Source organism: Acomys minous, assembly GCF_964271855.1.
Source record: "Acomys minous genome assembly, chromosome: 6".
In the NCBI taxonomy this organism is placed as follows: Eukaryota; Metazoa; Chordata; class Mammalia; order Rodentia; family Muridae; genus Acomys; species Acomys minous.
Genome location: NC_140487.1, coordinates 93,655,424 through 93,674,399, shown reverse-complemented (window position 1 = coordinate 93,674,399; position 18,976 = coordinate 93,655,424). Strand labels below are relative to the sequence as shown.

The window sequence follows — 18,976 nt, the reverse complement described above, 5'->3', positions numbered from 1 at the left end:
TTCCTTTGCTATTGGTCATTTCAGTATGCTCATAATTTTAAGCTTCCCAGTTTTGCACCATTCAGCTTTATTTTTTCTACTTTTAACTTTGCAGTGAGCTACCCTCCTCTTGTACTCTAAGCCTATTATTTGGTTTAGACTCTGCCTCCATAGTTTGAGTTCCCTTCGCTGTGCTCTGTAGACACTACCTCCAAGCGCTCTAGTCCTGTCTCCCTGAAACTCCACCTCTGGTCCCAGCACCTCTGGTCCTGTGGTCCTTCTAGTGACATGTCTTCTGTGTTTTTATGTAAGCAGTTGAATGTTTATCTTATTTACATGGAAGACGTAAACAAACATTGCAGATAAGAAGATTGGAAAGCTGTAAGGCTCGATGAGACCCTGGGATAATGAGCAGAAACTGAAAAGATGAAAGGTACATAACGCAGCTGAGGGACATTCTAGTTCTTGAGGCCAAAGAACAGGGAAAGCACAAGGAGAAAAGAAGAATGCTGAGAAACACTAGTGTCCTGGAGCCAACATTAAAAAGAGCAAGTATTTCAAGTGGACATAGAGTGATCCGATGTCTGAGAACGCCCATCCGGAAGGAGCAGTATAAAGGCAGTGTTGGTGTTTGTTAGCTGTTCTGATGTAATACTAGGGGCCACGGCCTGGCTAGGCAGTCAAGAAGAAAGAAAAAGAAAACAACAGTCATAAGTGTAGAAGTATTGCTGTAAAAAGTAGGAAGCACTCTAACTCAAGCGTGTAGAACCCTTACTTTGTATGAACAAGACCCTAGGTGAGTCCCGTAGCACAAAGGGGGAGAGTAGAAATGCGATGTATTGTGTGCAGATGGAAGTCATTCCATACAGAGAGGAAACATGGCTGTCCGTGAGAAGGGGAATGGCTGCCACAGTCCTTACGTGACTGAAAGGAGATGAGATCTAGGATAGAAGCAGAAGATTGGCCTTAACTAGGAAGGAGTGGGAAGATAGCACAGACATTAAAAAGTATAGCCGTAATAAGAGCTTATTGAAGGTGTTTCCTGATTACTATCTGCGGTCGAAAGTGAGGGGATTATCTGAGAGCCGGAGGACAGGAGTAAACTATAGTGTTCGAAACCAACAGGAGAAGCAACATAATAAAGCTTGCTCTAAATCAGAGCCAGTGGGGTCAGTGGATCAGAAGTGTAACACAAAACTGGTCAGCTTCATTGTGTGACGTTCTCTAGAACCTTCCCGAGGCTGGCGTGGTGAACGATTATCTGTGAGGGTGTTGGAATCATTCTTGTCAGAGTCATGATAAGGAGAATGTCAGGGACTTAGGAGTAAAGTCTTTACAATGGAGGACATGGAGAGCTGTGTGTAGTGTGGTTAGCTGACGCCCAGACAGAGGAGTTTCTAATGACATGCTTTCAAACCTGGGCATTCTTATGTCAAAGGAAGGAGAATGCCTAAAAGAGGAAATGGAAGGCTAGCAAGATATTTAGGTCCAGTGTGAGGAGGGCTGTCTGAAAGGAGAGCTGCAGAGGAAGCTGTCACAGGGGACAGCCGAGGTTCAGCCTAAAATCTTAAGGGCTCTATTAAACCTATGCTTATTTAAAAATCCTTCTTTTGATCATTTGTTTGTTTTCCTCGGAATGGGGTTTCTCTGTGTAGCCTTAGTTGTGCGGACTCGCTTTGTAGACCAGGCTGGCCTTGAACTCACAGAGATCCGCTTGCCTCTGCCTCCATGAGTGCTGAGGTTACAGGGGGCTGCCACTGCGCCAGGCTGGTAATGCCTTCTAAAATAGTCGTGAATAAGCAAGGTGTTTACAGAGTTAGCTCAAGCAGATCTGTAAGTATCGAATAGATTGCTATACTTAGGAAATTAAAAATGTAAGCCTTCGTGGTGTATGTTTCCAGATTTTAAAAATGCCAACTGAATTTGGGTAAGAGGGTAAACAGGAAGTTAAGAGTTAAGACATTAATATCTTGTGGCATTTATTTCTTTTACCTAATATCTGTGGACTATGCGTATTTTTATGAAGTCTGTAAGTGTCCTAAGGTTGTATTGCCAGTTTTATACTTACACCTATGTTCATTCTCCTGGAAGGAGAGCTTATGAAATTTTCCAAAGGTTGTTGCTTAATCTAAAAATTGAGCCTGTCATAGTTGCTCATGCCTGTAATCCCGGCACTTGGCGAGGCAGAGGCAGGTGGATTGCTGTGAGTTCGAGGCCAGCCTGGTCTACAAAGCGAGTCCAGGACAGCTAAGGCTACACAGAGAAACCCTGTCTCAAAAAAAAAATTTTAAATTTAATAAAGAAAGTGAGTGTAACTTTAAGGCTTAAATCACAAAGTTGAAGGTTTACATACTTAAATTCCTTTATAGAACTATATAGGAAATAGATTTAATAGGAATGCAAACAAAAGTCTAGAAGAACCGAACCATATTGTCCTAAAAGTGAGCATTTACCACATTAGCAGAAAGATAAAAGCTTTCTGGGCCTTGGAGAGATGTTAAGATCCATTGCTGTCCAGTCCTTGAGGAGAGGACTGAAGTTCAGGTCCTGCCACTCTTGTTCAGTGATTCACAGAGAACCCAGTGCCCTCTTGTGGCTTCTGCAGATGGATGCACATACACACTTTTTGTTGTTGTTGTTGTTGTTGTTATTGTTGTTGTTGTTGCTGTTGTTTTCGAGACAGAGTTTCTCTGTGTAGCCTTAGCTGTCCTAGACTCGCTTTGTAGACCAGGCTGGCCTCAAACTCATAGTGATCTGCCTGCCTCTGCCTCTCGAGTGCTGGGATTAAAGGCGTGCACCACAACGCCTGGCCTATAAAATATTTTTTCAAAAAGAAAAACTGTCTAAGTTACCTGGCAATTGGAAAAAGAGGCCATTACTATTATCCAGGTATAAGAGGTTATTGGAAATGGAGAAATATATGAACACAAGAAAAATGTAAGTGGCTAAAGCAACTAGTGTGCAGTGACTCCATATTTCCTGCTTGGGTAATTACTGGATAAGGATGCCAGTAATTGAGACAAGGAATAATAAGAGAAAGAATAGACGTAAGCTCTTCTTTCAGTGTCCACATAGACACTGACTTATGCCAAAAGTCTCCTTTTTTCTTTTTCTATCTTTCTTTTTTTAATTAATTAATTATTTATTATTTATACAATATTCTGCCCACTTGTGTGCCTGCATGCCAGAAGAGGGCTCCAGATCTCATTATAGGTGGCTGTGAGCCACCATGTGGTTGCTGGGAACCGAACTCAGTCTGGAAGAATAGATTGTGCTCTTAACCTCTGAGCTATTTCTTCAGCCCCAACAAAAGATTTTTTGTTTTGTTTTGTTTTTTGTTTTTCGAGACAGGGTCTCTCTGTGTAGCCTTGGCTGTCCTGGACTCACTTTGTAGACCAGGCTGGCCTTGAACTCACAGTGATCCACCTGCCTCTGCCTCCCGAGTAAAAGATTCTTGTAAAGCAATAACAGAAAGATTGCTTTCATTAAGTGGTGCTGGGATGGTTGAATGTCCATATCAAGAAATATTAAAACTCAGGGCCGAGGAGATGGCTCAGTGAGTACAGTACTTGGTCAGGCAAGCATCTTGAGCCCCAAAACCTACATCAAGGCCTGGCAGTCAAGGCAGCCTGCCTGTAATTCCTGCACTCCCTGCATTCCCTGCAGAACCTGGCTAGCTAGAAAGTTGGAATTGTTGAATGCAAGAGACCCTCCTTCAGCTGGGCATGGTGGAGCACACTTTTAATCCCAGCATTCTGGAGGCAGAGGCAGGCGAGTTCGAGGCCAGCCTAGCCTATAAAGCAAGTCCAGGACAGCTAAGGTTACACAGAGAAACCTTCTCGAAAAACCAGAGAGAGAGAGAGACAGACAGACAGACAGACAGACAGACAGACACTCCTTCAGTAAGTGAAATGGGAAACAATTAAGGAAGACATCCACGCCTACTTTGGGCCTACATATATGATAGAGGGACTGAGTTACATAGTAATCAGAAACTGGGGAGTAGAGGCTTAGCTCCTGCGCTGGAGAAGTTTAGGGTAGAACCAGGATGAGAAGTTCAGCCATAGGTACTGATTAAGACTTGTCCCAACTTTCTTTAGGACTTCACAATAAAAAGATTGATAATTTGACTACTTGAAAATTAAGAATTTTTAGTTATTAAAAGATACTCCAAAGACAAGTGAAACAGAAGATAATTGTGACACATGTGACAATGAGCTCTCTATTCAGAACACTTGTAAATAATAGTATAATTGAGAAATAGCTAAAGGCATGTATGAAAAGATACATTAATTTCATTGATAATTGTGAAATTAAAAAATAGTGTCACAAGATGATTCTCTTATGTGACTCCCTTACTGGCTTACTGAATGGTTGGGGGAGGGGGAGGGGTGGGAAGGAGAGAGAATGGCCCTGATGGTGGGAGTATAAATTGATGACTCTTTTTTTTTTTAAACACAAAGTTGAAAAAATGGACAAATTAGAACACAAAGGCCACTTATATAATTCCATTTCCATGTCCAGGATAGGCATTCTGTAGGAACAGAAAAGAGCCTAGACATTGCCAGAGGTAGAGAGGATTAAAGAATGACTACTGTAGGGGCTGGAGAGATGGCTCAGAGGGTAAGAGCACTGTCTGCCCTTCCAGAGGTCCTGAGTTCAGTTCCCAGCAGCCACACGGTGGCTCACAACCATCTGTAATGTGATCTGGTCCCCTCTTCTGGCATGCACACTGCAGGCTGAGAACTGTATACGTAATAAGTAAATAAATCTTAAAAAAAAAAAAGAATGACTGCTGCAGCAGGCAGAGTTGTAAAAGAGTGAGTTTTATAATACAGTTAGTTTTTTGTTTTATGTGTTTTGTTTTGTTTCGTTTTGTTTTGTTTCGTTTTTGAGATAGGTCTCTCTTTGTAGTCCTGGCTTCCTGGAACTTTCTCTGTAGATGTCTACTTAGTAAAGCTAAAGTGAGGAAGTATTTAAAATCAGGATAATGTTGGCCTTTAGTGGGGAGGGAAAGAGGACTGATTGAGAGTGACTGTGTAGACAGCTTTGGAAGGCAGCGTTGTTACTCTTGCTGCTTTCTACGTGGGTAAGGGAAGCAGCTGATTCAAGGTCAGTTGACTGTTCCTGTTTTGTATGTGGCTGTTATTTCATTATAACTTCTTATGGTTACTTCTCTTTGAACCCTCTTTCCCACCCACTAAATTGCTTGCTAAAGTCCAAAAAACATGTTTCTGTTCTAGATTTTCTTTTTTTCTTTAAAACATTAACATTCTAACATGTTAATCATCCCCAAGATAAGTCTGATTTAAATTATTGATTTTTTGTTATTCTGTTGTAAACTTAAAAATATTCACAACCTTTTAGTTTTTAAGGTAAAATATATATTTGAAAAATAGAGAACTACAATAAAAGTAGTTATACAAATATTCTGTTGGACTTTTGACATGTATAGTATACTAAAATAAATTCCTGGCCGGGCGTGGTGGTACACGCCCATAATCCCAGCACTCATGTAGTTAGAGGCAGGTTCTAGGCAATCCCCGGCACAGGAATGCTTATTTTGTTAAAGTGATGACTCATGGTGAACCCCTAAGTTAGTTTCAGGCGAAGGGCTGGTCACCAGAGAGACTAACCATGTTGTTACAGAGTTGGGACTGTAAGCCATCCTGACCTCCAGGAAAGAGACTGAGCCTCAAGATTGAGTTTAACTATGTAATGAAACCCCAATTTAAAACAAGCAAACTCTGGACACAGAAGCTCAGAGGGGCTTCCTGATTTGTCAGCCCGCTATGTGCTGATAGGCACTGTCTTATTTCACAATACAGGTACTGCAGCTCTGATTTCCCTCACAGACCCTCCCCTCCCCTAGTGTATTCTTTATAGTTTAACCAGAATAAATATATTGCTTTCTTGAGTTGTTCTAGTGACTTATTGAATCCTTAAGGGAAACTATGGGGACTCACAAATTTGTGGCCAGTCAGTTAGAAACACAGGTAGTTGGGACTGTTTTAGAAGCATGGAAGTCTTCTTGAAGAATTTGTTGTTAAATCTCCGCTAAGACCTTAAGCTGCATTATAGTACCTCCCATCAGAAGTGGAGCAGAACAGCTTTGGGAACATACCTTGGCCATCAAAAGGTATGTTTATAATCTCTTAGTCTACCAGGCTATAGGGATGAATCATTTCTGAGTTTGTTTGTTTATTTATTTAGCCAAAAACTTTAGCAGGCCCCCCACACCTACTGCATAACACGATATCTTCTCACTAATTAATAAAAAACAAATCCCAGCTGATCTGTGGTGGCTTATACCTTTAATCCCAGCATTCAGTAGGCAAAGACAGGCAGATCTGAGTTTGAGGACAAACCTGGTCTACAGAGTGAGTTCCAGAACAGCCAGGTCTGAACAGAGAAACCCTGTCTCAAAACAACAACAACAACAACAACAACAACAACAACAAAAAACCAGAGATTTCTCTTATTGTTTCTTTTACTAATTTATCATTAAATTTCAGGATGTTCAAAAATATTTTATATCATTTAAGTTTTTAATGTATTGCATTTTATTATGGCCCTGAGTATGATAATCTTTAATAAACTTTTTCTGCCATTGAAAAGAATGTATAGTCCACTATTGCAGTGTTCTGTGGCAATGAGGTGAAATTGGTTGGTAGTGTTTAAGTTGTCTGTATATTTATTGGTCTTCTTCCACTTGTTAATCAATTTGATTAGTATGAACTAATAGGTATTTAGTGTCTAGTTTGAATCTTATTTACTTATCCGTTTAAAATGTTGTAGCTTTGGCCATTGCAGGGAAGGCCCTTCATTTGCTTCCTGTTCTCCTGTGACACACCTCATCAGTGCTGTTCGGTTTCTGCTTTTGCTTTTTAGTTGGTTGTGACTTCTAACATTATGAAATGCTCACTGCTCATCTTTATTTATTATATCAGTCTTAGAGTCAGTTATTTCTTCAAGAAGCTTGAATTCTTTTTGGAAGGGAGGGTAGTATTAGAAACCAAGACCTGAGTAACAGCTTTGTTGCTGGAGTGTCATCTTTCTTTTAGGCACAGTTTTATTATGCACTCTAAGCATAACCACTGTAAGTGGTTGTGAGCAGGCATCTGTATTTGTTTGAAGCACGAGTTCTTCCTGATGTTTCCGACTCCGCCACAGTGACATGGATCATCACAGTTTCTTCTCTGACCTGGAGATTTACATTCTAACAATGAGAAACCTGGCTCCTACCATCTGCCATCCATACGTAATCACTCATTTACAGTGCACATGTATAGTAATGCCAGAATCTTTAACCTGTACCCTCTAAGAAACTGCTTTGTCAACCTGAATCAGTACTTCGTTTTGTAGTTCCTTTTCCCCTTAGTCTTATAGATTCGTTTCTTTTTTTTTTTTAATGATTTATTTATTCCATGTGCATTGGTGTTTTGCCTACATGAATATGTCTATGTGAGGGTGTAGGATTCCCTAGAATTGGAGTTACAGACGCTATGATCTGCCATGTGGGTGCTAGGAATTGAACCCAGGTTCTGGGAGGTGGTCTTAACTCTGAGCCATCTCTCTAGCCCCCTACAGACTCCATTTCTAAAGTTTCTTATGTCAGCAGTTTTTCCTTCACTCTTTCAGTGATGTTGCTTCATGCATCTGTAATGTGGTTAGATTCCCTTGTCAGTCTGCATTCTTTCTTGGGATCCTCTGACATGATACACAATTTTTTTTGAAATTTGCATATCTTCCTTGGATGGGTAGCAACCTGTAGTCCCAGGTACTTGGAAGGCTGAGCTGGAGGATCACTGAAGCTGAAGAGTTTTAGGCCACCTTAGACATCTTAGTGAGACAAACACACCTCATTTCAAAAATAAAACCTAGCCGGGCGTGGTGGCACATGCCTTTAATCCCAGCACTTGGGAGACAGAGGCTGGCAGATCTCTGAGTTCAAGGCCAGCCTGGTCTACAAAGTGAGTCCAGGACAGCCAAGGCTACACAGAGAAGCCCTGACTCGGGGGGTGGGGTGGGGAGGGGATGAAAACCTCAGGTTATGAATGAATCCCATGCTGAGGCAGAACAACTGAGTTCAGCCTGGGCTTCTGTCTCAAACACTAGTAACTAGCATAAATGAAAACAGCATTTTGTTCAGAGGTTCTGAATTTCTTAGTTACAAAGTTAATGGGAATATGTAAGAACTAATTGAGAAAATGGTAGTTGAGGAGACTGACCATGCTTTATAGACCTCAGAGTTTGGAGTACAAGGCATTTTATGCTATACTTCTATCCTGAATTCCTGGGAAAGAACCTCTGTTTACCCTTCAAGAATGTACATTTTTATTTAGCACTTTAGATGTAGTGTAACTTTCAGACCAGGTGTTCTGTTGTCTTTAAGAAAATCTTTAAGCATTTGAAATAGTGTAACTTGATCTGTTCCTGGGAGGGCAAGAAGCATGTAAATTAGGGCTACATCTAGAATGCATGCCCTTGATACAGCTGTAGTCATAGGCACCTTGAGAGTAACAGAGAAAATCTCTGGGCTGTCAAGCTTTTATCAAGAGTCATAAACTGATGACTGACCTGAGAAAATAATTAAATATACCAGATTAATAATGGGGAAAAGTTTCCTATCAGAAATTAATACCAATTCTACCCAGCCCTCACCCCTCATTCTCAAAGCAAACCTCAAAGAGGTTTCTTTTCCTTTCTCCATCACAGGAAACAGTCCCTTGGACAGCCCCCGGAATTTCTCTCCGAATGCTCCTGCTCACTTTTCCTTTGTTCCTGCCCGTAGGTAAGTTGCTTGAGAACCTCCTATGTGACTGACTGGCATCTGTGTGCGTTGTTGTTGTTGTTGTTGTTGTTTCCCTGGCTGTCATGGAACTTACTCTATACACCAGGCTGGCCTTGAACTCAGAGCTGAGTGCTGGGATTTGGGTGTGCACTGCTGCCACTTGGCTCCTACATGTGCATGTTAGATGACAGAGCCCTACTTTAAATCAGTGCTCTTCCATGGGGATTGGGTTGCCTTGGACTACCAGCTGTCAAAACTCCTTTCTTTCTGTCTTCTCCCAGATTACAACTATCTTCCTCAAGTTTTCCGTTCTAAGTGACTGTGTGTTTGCAGCTGAACAGAAACATAGAAGTATGTTCAGTGGTGCCCTAAGAATATATTCCACAGCACTGTACCTTAATTGAGAGTTATCCTCAGGTGACAGAAGAGAAGATGGACTCTGGTTCCAGGAAGGATCCAAAGTAACACTCTACCTTGTATCCCATTTAGTTCCAAGAAGCTGAAACAGCCTAGTATACCTCTCTTTCTTCTCAGATTTTGTTGGAGTTTTTTATTCTTGCTTTGTTTTGTTTTAAAGACTTGGTCTCGCTATGTAGCCCTGGCTGGCATATGAACTCACTAAGTAGACTATACAGGCTGCCTTATTCACAGAGGTCCACCTTGTCTCTGCCTCCCAAATGCTAGGATTATAAATCTCAGTTTTGAGTTGGGGGTCCAAGTGTGGGTTTAAAAAGACTATACAGTCTTCACTTATTACCTGAGCTTAGAAGGATTCGCTAAGTCCCATTTCTCTCCTGTCTAAAAGTAATACAGTATTGTTTGTGGCTTCTTCTACTTAGCATCCCTGACAGCTCCATAAATGGCAAGGGCACATTAAGTGGCCTCTGGAGAAGTCCATGCTGACAGTCTCTTCAAACCTTTTGCTAAGGCTCTCTATGTATTGTGGCTTCTTTTCAAAACTTTAGAACTCTCTCTTAGCTAAAGCTCAAGTTTGTGAGACTTTTGTTTTTTGTTTTCTTGCTTGTTGTTTAGCTTTGAGATGTTGTTGTTAGAGTTGTCTTTAGTTCTAAATGGGAAAGCCCATTCAAAATAAATAATAAGTCTCTGGCATTGTAACTGTTAATTGCTAGAGAATATAATAATACATCTTGGAATAAGTGCGTTCTTGACCAGGTAGCCATGGCGCATGCATTTAGTCCCAGCAATCAGGAGGCAGAGGCAGGTAAATCTCTGAGTTTGAGGCCAGCCTGGTCTACAGAGCAAGTTCAGGACATTTGGGCTACACAGAGAAACCCAGTTTGGGGGGAGCGGTGTTGTTGGTTGGAAGGACTTCTTTCCTAAAAAGTATAGCAGAAGGCTGGAGCTCAGTTGGTAAAGGACTTGTCTAACATACACAGAACACCACATAAACAATGTGGTGTACTCATACCTGTAATCCCAACACACGAGAGGTAAGAACAAGAGGAAAAGACATTAAAAATCATCCTCAACTACATACTGAATTTGAAGATAGCCTGGGTGATCCTGTCTCAAAAGTATTAAAATAAAATAATAAAAACAAAAAATAAAGGAGAAGGCTGGAGAGTTGGCTCAGAGGTTAAGAGCATTTGTTGTTGTTGCAAAGGACCTGGGTTCGATCCCCAGAACCACATGGAGGCTCACCATCTCCAAAAATATAAATAGAAGTAAAGCAGAAACAGGAGATTGCTGGGACTAGCACTTACTATTCCATTTCAAGCGAGAAGAAATGCATCCCATTCTTCCCTAGAATTCTGTGTGGCTAAAAAGGACAGCAAGGAGGGTCTTGATGGCTAATTTTGGTGCTTTTCCTCACTTAGTAGTTGCCTTACTCTAAAGAAACCTCATGTGGGTTTGTTCTGTGAACTTAGGTCTGTCTCATAGTTCTTCCATCCGGTTAATGAAGGGCTGTGTGTAAACTTAGGATCAGATTAAGTATGAGCTGGAACAATAAAACCTGTTACCAAGCTAGGCAGTGGTGGCACACGCCTTTAATCCCAGTGCTCGAGAGGCAGAGGCAAGTGGATTGCTGTGAGTTCAAGACCAGCCTGGTCTACAAAGTGAGTCCAGGACAGCCAAGGCTACGTAGAAAAACCCTGTCTTAAAAAAACAAAGCAAAGCTGGGCGTGGTGGCGCACGCCTTTAGTCCCAGCACTTAGGAGGCAGAAGCAGGTGGATTGTTGTGAGTTCGAGGCTAGCCTGGTCTACAAAGTGAGTCCAGGGCAGCCAAGGCTAACACAGAAAGACCCTGTCTCGAAAAAACAAAAACAAAAACAAAAAAAAACAAAAACAAAAAGACCCACATAGGTGGCATTGGGTCATTTCCTATTTGTTCAATAAATATTTACTGAGAATAAACTTTGAGCCAGGCTCTTTGGATACTTAGTTATTCCATGGTAGCACAGTGGACATACACTCAGCTTTCTCCAAGTTTCAGTCTTACTAGACAGTTTATTTACTTGTCCTGGCATAAGGAAACTGCTTTAACTTAGTGGACTCATTCATGTCCTTCATATCTCACCTTAAATATTATCTCCTTAGAGAGACCTTTTTTTTTTTTTTTGGTGTGTAGTCTTGGCTGTCCTGGAGAAAGACCTTTTTAACCACACGTTCTTTCTCAGATCATCCCATTTCATCTTCAGTACTTTCTAGTGTGTGATACTTCCTTGTTTTCATGTTTTCTATCTTGCCTGACCTAGAATCAAATCATCTTTTAATTAGAGGTTCCTTAAATATATTAAAAATTGCTGCCTAGTAAATAATAAGCCCTTAGTGCCTATTGGTCCAATGTGTGGTTCAAGTAAGACAGTAAGTGAAGAAGCAAAGGATTGCATAGTTATAAACTGGAGGTTGGAGGTTTAGCTCGGTGAAGGATCTGATTCCATCCTCAACTTTGAATAAAAGGACTGGGAAGACAAAATTATAAACCAATGATTACCATAGAGGGAAGGAACATGATGTTTCATGAAAAAAAAAAAAGAAAAAGAACAGGGTCCCCACTGGGTGGATACACACGGCCCCTCTGAAGACCAAGACATAGCTACTATTGGGCATGAGGACAAAGGCAGAGGGAATGTTCTAAGCAGAGGCATGGCAGGTACTGTTGATGCCCGAGTAACCGCTGCGTTTAGACTTGAAATAGGGACAGCCAACGGCTTTGAAGCCTGGTATCAGCCAGTGTAACCCAAACCTGTCCTGTCTAGGGAGTATGGCATTTGAGTTGTAGTCATGGAATAAGAGCCCCCAGCCTATCCTTTTGTAGAACATACATGAAAAATGGCCACGTGTGTAGAGTAAGGATCCCTTCAGGATCAAAACAACAGCTTTAATGGAATCCTAAGTATAGACCATCTGTAGTACAGTTCCACTTCAAACGGCCACTTATTCTTGAACAAAACATTTGTCTTTGCCAAGCTATACAAAATCTGGGCAGGGGAGGCGGGTTGAATTGCTCACACTGGTTCCCTTTGGTTCTCATAATGTATGTCTTTTCACTACAGCCATGGCCACAGAGCAGACAGGTAATAATGGGTGTGTTGGGGGCATGGGCTGGGCTGCTGCTCTGCATGATCAATCAATATATCTTGTGATTTTTGTGTTTGGTGGGAGAACTGGTTGTTATGATTTTTTTTTTCCTGAACGTGGTTGTGAAAATTGAGCCTTTGCATAAAGAGGCCATATGGGATCTCAGTGCTCTATTTCAATCTGTTCTCACATACTTCCTCAGTCTCTGAGTGAGATGAACAGAGGAAACAGACATCTAGTGATTGCATTTTATACTGGCTTTGGTCTCTGCCCATCAGTCTATACAGAAAAGTAGCTGTCTTACAAGTGGTTTCCTTTTTCATCTAGAGCAGTGGTTCTTAGCCTTCCTAAAGCTGCCAGACTTTAATACAGCTCCTCATGTTGTGGTGACCCCAATTATAACAGTTTTCCATTGCTACTTTATAAACTGCAATTTGCTACTGTTATGAGCATAATGTAAATATCTGTGTTTTTCAGTGGTCTTAGGTGACCCCTGTGAAAGGGTCTTTTACCCCAAAGGGGGTTACAACCCACAGTTTGAGAAATACTGATCTAAAGACTTGAACATCAGCTGTGAAAAAAAATTTGACAAGGGCATAGAAAATCTATCCCAGAGTTATATTTGACTAATCTTTGTTCAGCTTCTCTTCTGGACTTGAGTGACTTTCTTAGAGATCAAAGAGGTAAGAAAGAAAATCATTTTTTTAGCACTCTCTTGGACACAGTTTTGCCTCAGAGTGTGAGTTACAGCAGAGTTCTTACTTACGTGAGCTGGCTGGGCGTGTGAGGTTGCATGTGACATGGAGCTGCCAGCGCTTCCCTTTACACATCATGGTAGAAATGCTAGATAATATTGGGGAGGAAGACTTGAAAATGAAAAGTCCTGCCAGGATTTCTTCTTCTTTTCTTCTTCTCCTTCTCCTCCTCCTCCTCTTCCTCCTCTTCCTCCTCCTCCTTCTTCTTCAATCCCTTGATATAACTAAGACCTTGAACAAATAGACAAATCTATGCAAATCATTGTAATTTGCATCTTAGCTTCTAAAGATCCTATATTGTTGATGGTTTAAGATTCTGTGATTCTGTGGAGGTACATGCCTTTAATCCCAGCACTCAGGAGACAGACAAGTGGATCTCTATGAGTTCAAGACCAGCTTGGTATACAAAGCAGTCTAGAACAGGCAAAGATACAACACAGAGAAACCCTGTCTCAGAAAAACAAAAAAGATTCTGTGGTTCTGCACTGGAGATTTGGATTATTGGTTAATAGCAGTGGCTGCCTTTCTAAAAGAAAAAGATTCAGTTCCCAGCACCCATGTGGCTTCTCTCAACCTTGGTAATTCCAGTCCCAGGGAATCTATACACACACACACACACACACACACACACACACACACACACACACACACACACACGTAAATACCTATACACCTAAAAATAAAATTAAAAATCTAAAAAGTATCCAGTAAATAGTAGCAAACTTGTTTTTATTTAACTTCAACTTGAGAAGGATATGCCACCAAGCTCTGAAAAAAGAATGCTTAGCTGGGTGTGGTGGTGCAGGCCTGCAATCCGGTACTCAGGAGGCAGGGGCAGGGGCAGGTGGATTGCTGTGAGGTCAAGGCCAACCTGGTCTACAAAGTGAGTCTAGGACAGCAGGGCTACACAGAGAAACCTTGTCTCGAAAAACCAAAACCAAACAAACAAACTTTAGAACCAACAACATGGCACAGCAGGTAATGCTACTTGTTGCCAAACTTGACAACGTGAGTTTAATCACCGTAACCCATGCAGTGAAAGGAGAGAACCAACTCCCTCAAGGCTTTCTTGATTTCCATATGCAAACCCCTTAAAGTACCTTTGGTCTTCTCTAGGCCAGTGGGTTGACAGAGGTAGACACTATTTGAGTGTCTGAAATGAGTATCAGTTAATAGCAAATAGTAATAGGCCCTCTAGGATTCATTAGGATCCATTGACTGGCTTCAACAATTTTTTTCCCAAAGAACAGCAATAACCTTGTGAAAGAATAGGGAAGTGACTGTTGGCTATTTATAACTTTGGGGGAGGCTTCCTGCTGGTTTATTCTCCTAAAGCTCTCAACACAAAGAATACAGTTCTTTGCTTTCTGGAAATGGCAGGTTTCTGAGCTGAAGCTTTTATAACATGGATGTGTAATTATTTGTTTGGGTGGTGGGATGTGGCATAAAGTATTTTTTATGTTCCTTACATTTATTTACCAGATGTGCATCTGTGCACGCATGTATGCCACAGAGCACAAGTGGAGGCCAGAGAACAGTCCATATGCTTTAGTTGTCTCTTTCTACCATGTGAGTCCCTGGCATCACACTCAGGCCATCAAGCTTGGTGGCAAGCGCCTTTATTCCATGAGTCATCTCACCAACAGTGTAGCATATGTTCCTTTAAAACATTTTTTTGTTGTTCAGACAAGTTCTCATTTTATAGCCTAGGTTGGCCTGGAACTAACTTGCTTTGTAGACCAGGCTGCCCTCCAACTCACAGAGATCCTCTCCTGCCTCTGCTTCCTGAGTGCTGACATTAAGGTGTGTGCCACCCTGCCCATATTTTTTTTTAATAGTTTTTCTGAGCTATCAAGATGGCTTAGCAGATGTAGGTGCTTATTGACTGTTCAAAGTTTGATCCCTGGGCACTATGTGGTAGAAAGAATCTGTTCCTGCATATTGCCCTCTTATTTCCACGTGCATGCTGTATAGCATAGGGGCTCACACATAGACACACATGCATACAATATAAACTAAATTACAGTCTTTAAAAAAAAAGCTAGAGAGAGAGTGCATGCTGTGTACAGAGGGCAACTTCAGGATCTTCTTCCAGTATATGGATACTGCGTTCAAACTTGGGGTTTGAGTTGTCAGGCTTGGTACCAAACACCTTTACCTACTGAGCCATCTGGCTTATCTATAACTGATGCTGTCATTCAAAGTAGCTATCTCTGAAATAAAAATCACACAGTGGGGCCCACACCGTAGAGAATTGTGAGAACTCATGCCAGACAGACAACATGTCTTGTGTTTTGAGACAGTGAATTAACTGCCTAAAAATGTTAATGGACACAATTAGGCAGGCCTTGAAGTTCAGAGTGTGACATAACATTACTTTTTTTTTTTAAAGTAATTTATTCAGATTACATCTCAATTGTTATCCCCTCACTTGTATCTTCCCGTTCCCTCCTCCCTCTTTCATCCTCTTCCTCTCTAGGTCTGTGATAGATCTTATAGTGGGGCAACATTCCTTTTTTTATGTAGGACTGATGGACGGCGCTGGTCTTTGGCCTCTTTGCCTTCTTCAGGCTATGGAACCAACACGCCTAGCTCCACTGTCTCGGTAAGTAGCCAGAGCTGTAACTAGATGTGGTAATTTGAGTAGGACTGGCCCCCTAGACTCATTTGTTTGAATGCTTGATCCGTAAAGAGTGGCACTTTGAGGAGGTGCGGTCTCACTGAAGGAAGCGTGTCCCTAGGGGCTGACCTTGGAGGTCTCAGAAACTCAGGCTGGGTCTGATTGCTCAGTCTTCCTTCTGCTGCCTACGGCACTAAGACACCACACCGTCTTCACTCTAAAAGTATTTTATTTTATTTATTTATTTATTTATTTATTTATTTATTTATTTATTTATTATGTGCACAGTGCTCTGACTGCATGTACATCTGCAGGCAGAGGAGGACATCAGATCACATTATAGATGGTTGTGAGCCACCATGTGGTTGCTGGGAATTGAACTCATGACCTCTGGAAGAGCAGACAGTGTTTTTAACTGCTGAGCCATCTCTCCAGCCCCCTAAAAGTATTTTCTTACACTTGTTCTCCATCCAGTCCTGGAAATGATACTTCAGCTTTCCTTCCAAATTCAGCTTCTTGAATTTGGTTTCTTGAGTATAGGAGAGGATTTTGTGAGGGGAAGAGCCTTGGTAACTTTCACCTCCATAATATTTATAAGGTCTTCAGAGGATTCGCCAGTTCTCGCCCCAATTTCTCCAAGTGAACTCAGAAAAGAGCTCTCTCTCCCAGTGAGATGAGGTGTCAGAGCTCGTAGGCATGGCTACCTGTCTCCCTCTACTTTATTTGTAGGAGTGCAATAAAGAGTTTATAATTTTTCCGTGTCCCAAAGGCTTGGTAGCCTTCATCATTGTTAAAAACCTTTCAGAAAGGACGAGTGGTTATATGCTGCTTGTTATGTCAACAGAGAGCTGGACCTGTCTCTAAAATGGTTGTTCTAGTGAGCGTTTCAGTTTTTAGACAGTTGTTCTTTCTGATACGCGTTTAAGTTGCCCTCTGTACACATGCATGCACTCTCTCTCTAGCTTTTTTTTTTAAAGACTGAGTATGTACAATGGATCCTGAAATATAGCCTCCTCTTGGAGCAGCTTTTCATCAAAGCTGGGATTACAGAGCTGACAAAAGTTGTCAGCAAACAAACAAGTGATGTCTTAGGATTTGCAACTCATATGCATGATGACTCCATCCTCATTTCTTCTATGGGTCTTTATGTCTTCTCTGCTCCGTTTATCTATAGTCACGAATCACATGGAAAAAACAAACAAACAAACAAAAAAGGACTTTACTTCTTCCATTGGCCCAGTCACTTTAGTCCAGAGGTCTTAGTGGCCTTTGGTAGTTAAAGCTTAAAATTTTTCCCTATAAGCACCCCCCTTAGTCATAATCCTTCACTCAAACAAGTGGTATTTTGTAAACTCTAAAGGAGAGTCATAATTATGTGTCTTTCTGTTGCAGTTAATCTATCTGTAAGGCCTAGGAAGCCAGTAACTGACACAATGAGACTGAAATGTAATTCAAAGCTGTAAGCACGACACTGGGCAGAATCTAAACTGCTACTAATCTACTAGTAAACTAAAATAAACTACTCCAATCCTGTGTCCTCATAACCTACTACATCCCAAGCAGTTGCCAATTTGATCCTCCTAGGGCAGCTTCTCTCCACCAACTGTTCACTTTCAACTGTCAACTCCCAGCTCCTCGGTCTCTCCTTGAAGCCCCGCCTTCCATTTCCTGTCCTTCTGCCCAGCTGATTGGCTAAACAGTGCTTTATTGACAACTGCTACATCCACTCAAGGCATTCCTCCACAATTCCCCTTTTTTAGGCTAATTTAAAAAATTAAAAAGCCTTTATACATTTCTATTATTCACCAATATACAACACACACACACACACACACATATATCAAAAAGAGCCATGAAACAATCATATTCATGTTATACTCATAGTGTTTGCCTGTCCTCAACCCCATCAGAGACTTGAGAAGGAATAAAATTAATTACCTGAGTAAACAGGAAGTGCAGGTTAACAACTTCCTAAATGAAAAAATGACAGAAACACTTTGCTGCCTGAACAGTCACTCAAAACTCTCTTAACACATTGGAGCATCATCTTCAGCCTTCTAGTCCACTATATCTGACAGACATGTTTGTGAAGCAGGGACTATTGAGGACTGGCCTACCCTGTCTTGGCAGAGTTTGGCCATCAACTCCATCTGCATCCAAGCCTGCCCATTTCAGGTAGAAATCTGTCTGTGGCAGAAAACAAGGACATTTTTGCCCAGTGGCTGGCTTTGCCACATCTGAAGCCATCTCCATAAGGAGGTTCCTTGATGCTCATTACCTTCTTTGAGTCAGGCTGGGTGTTGCCAGGAGTCAACTTGTCTAATTTTCAAAAAATCCTCAAAACAGTAAAAAAAAAAAAAAAAAAAAAAAATCTTTAAATGCCATATTCTGTAGGTCTCTGAGGTTTTTGATGACCTTATCTAAATATTTTACCTTATCTATCTATTGAATCTAGGATGTATATTCTTGTGATAAAATTGAGTAGTACTTGACATGACCATGAATTAATCAACCAAAAATTAACTTGTATTACTAATTATCCTAAACAGCCTACAATAGTATCTTCAAAGTATTGAAAATAAACCTTGTATCATAATCGAGTTGTAAGAGAACTATACCTCATATTAGAGTAGAAATATATAATAATCTTAAGTTAGATTTTATACCAATGAATTAAAAATAACCTTGTGAATTACAAATAAGGCCTTAAGTTGAAGAGTAGATTCAATAAACTACCTTTTGTCCTATCATCCCTATATATTTCTATATTTTCAGAGGGAAATCCCTGAGTCCAATCTCATTCTCTCTCTGAATAAGACCAATAATAACGTAACCAACTCACAATGAAAATAAGCATCCATAGCCCAAAACCTTACCCAACCCCCTTAAGGGAAGTGCGCCATCCTTCTCTTTTTAAGGCTTCTTCTGACTGACTTGGGATGAATAATACTTATGTAGGAGCCCAGATGAAAATGGGAAAATGGTTAAACAAACTAGAGATAGCATTTGTGTTCCAGTCTCTAGATGTTGAGAAATTCCAGGCTTAATAAAAGCCTTGTGTCTGAAATGCTGGACCAATTGGAATCAGGAGCTTTCTTGGAAGCTGTCCTGCGAGCGGTTCTGTTCTGATGACAAACAGCAACCGAAGCATGTGACTGGAACATGAAGAATGCCGCTGTCAGCATCTCAGCACACTGGAGGATGAGTCCTGTCGGGTCTGATCCAGCTTCAGTGTCCAGTTCTTTTGTTCTGAAAATGTATAATTTCTCACAAGCATTATACAGT

The 18,976-nt window shown here is 41.1% G+C and overlaps 1 protein-coding gene across 5 annotated transcripts in view; it reads left to right on the top strand.

Moving 5' to 3' along the window:
• Window positions 1-18,976, top strand: part of MAST2 (microtubule associated serine/threonine kinase 2) — a 161,391-nt gene that overhangs the window by 121,917 nt on the left and 20,498 nt on the right. For 3 of the 5 annotated variants that reach the window (XM_084786540.1, XM_084786538.1, XM_084786542.1), the window contains 3 exons: window positions 8,698-8,773; window positions 12,292-12,312; window positions 15,598-15,676. In XM_084786540.1, the coding sequence (XP_084642666.1) occupies window positions 8,698-8,773; window positions 12,292-12,312; window positions 15,598-15,676 (176 nt within the window). The remainder of the gene's footprint in view (window positions 1-8,697; window positions 8,774-12,291; window positions 12,313-15,597; window positions 15,677-18,976) is intronic. The other 2 variants (XM_084786541.1, XM_084786539.1) reach the window with 1 other exon arrangement.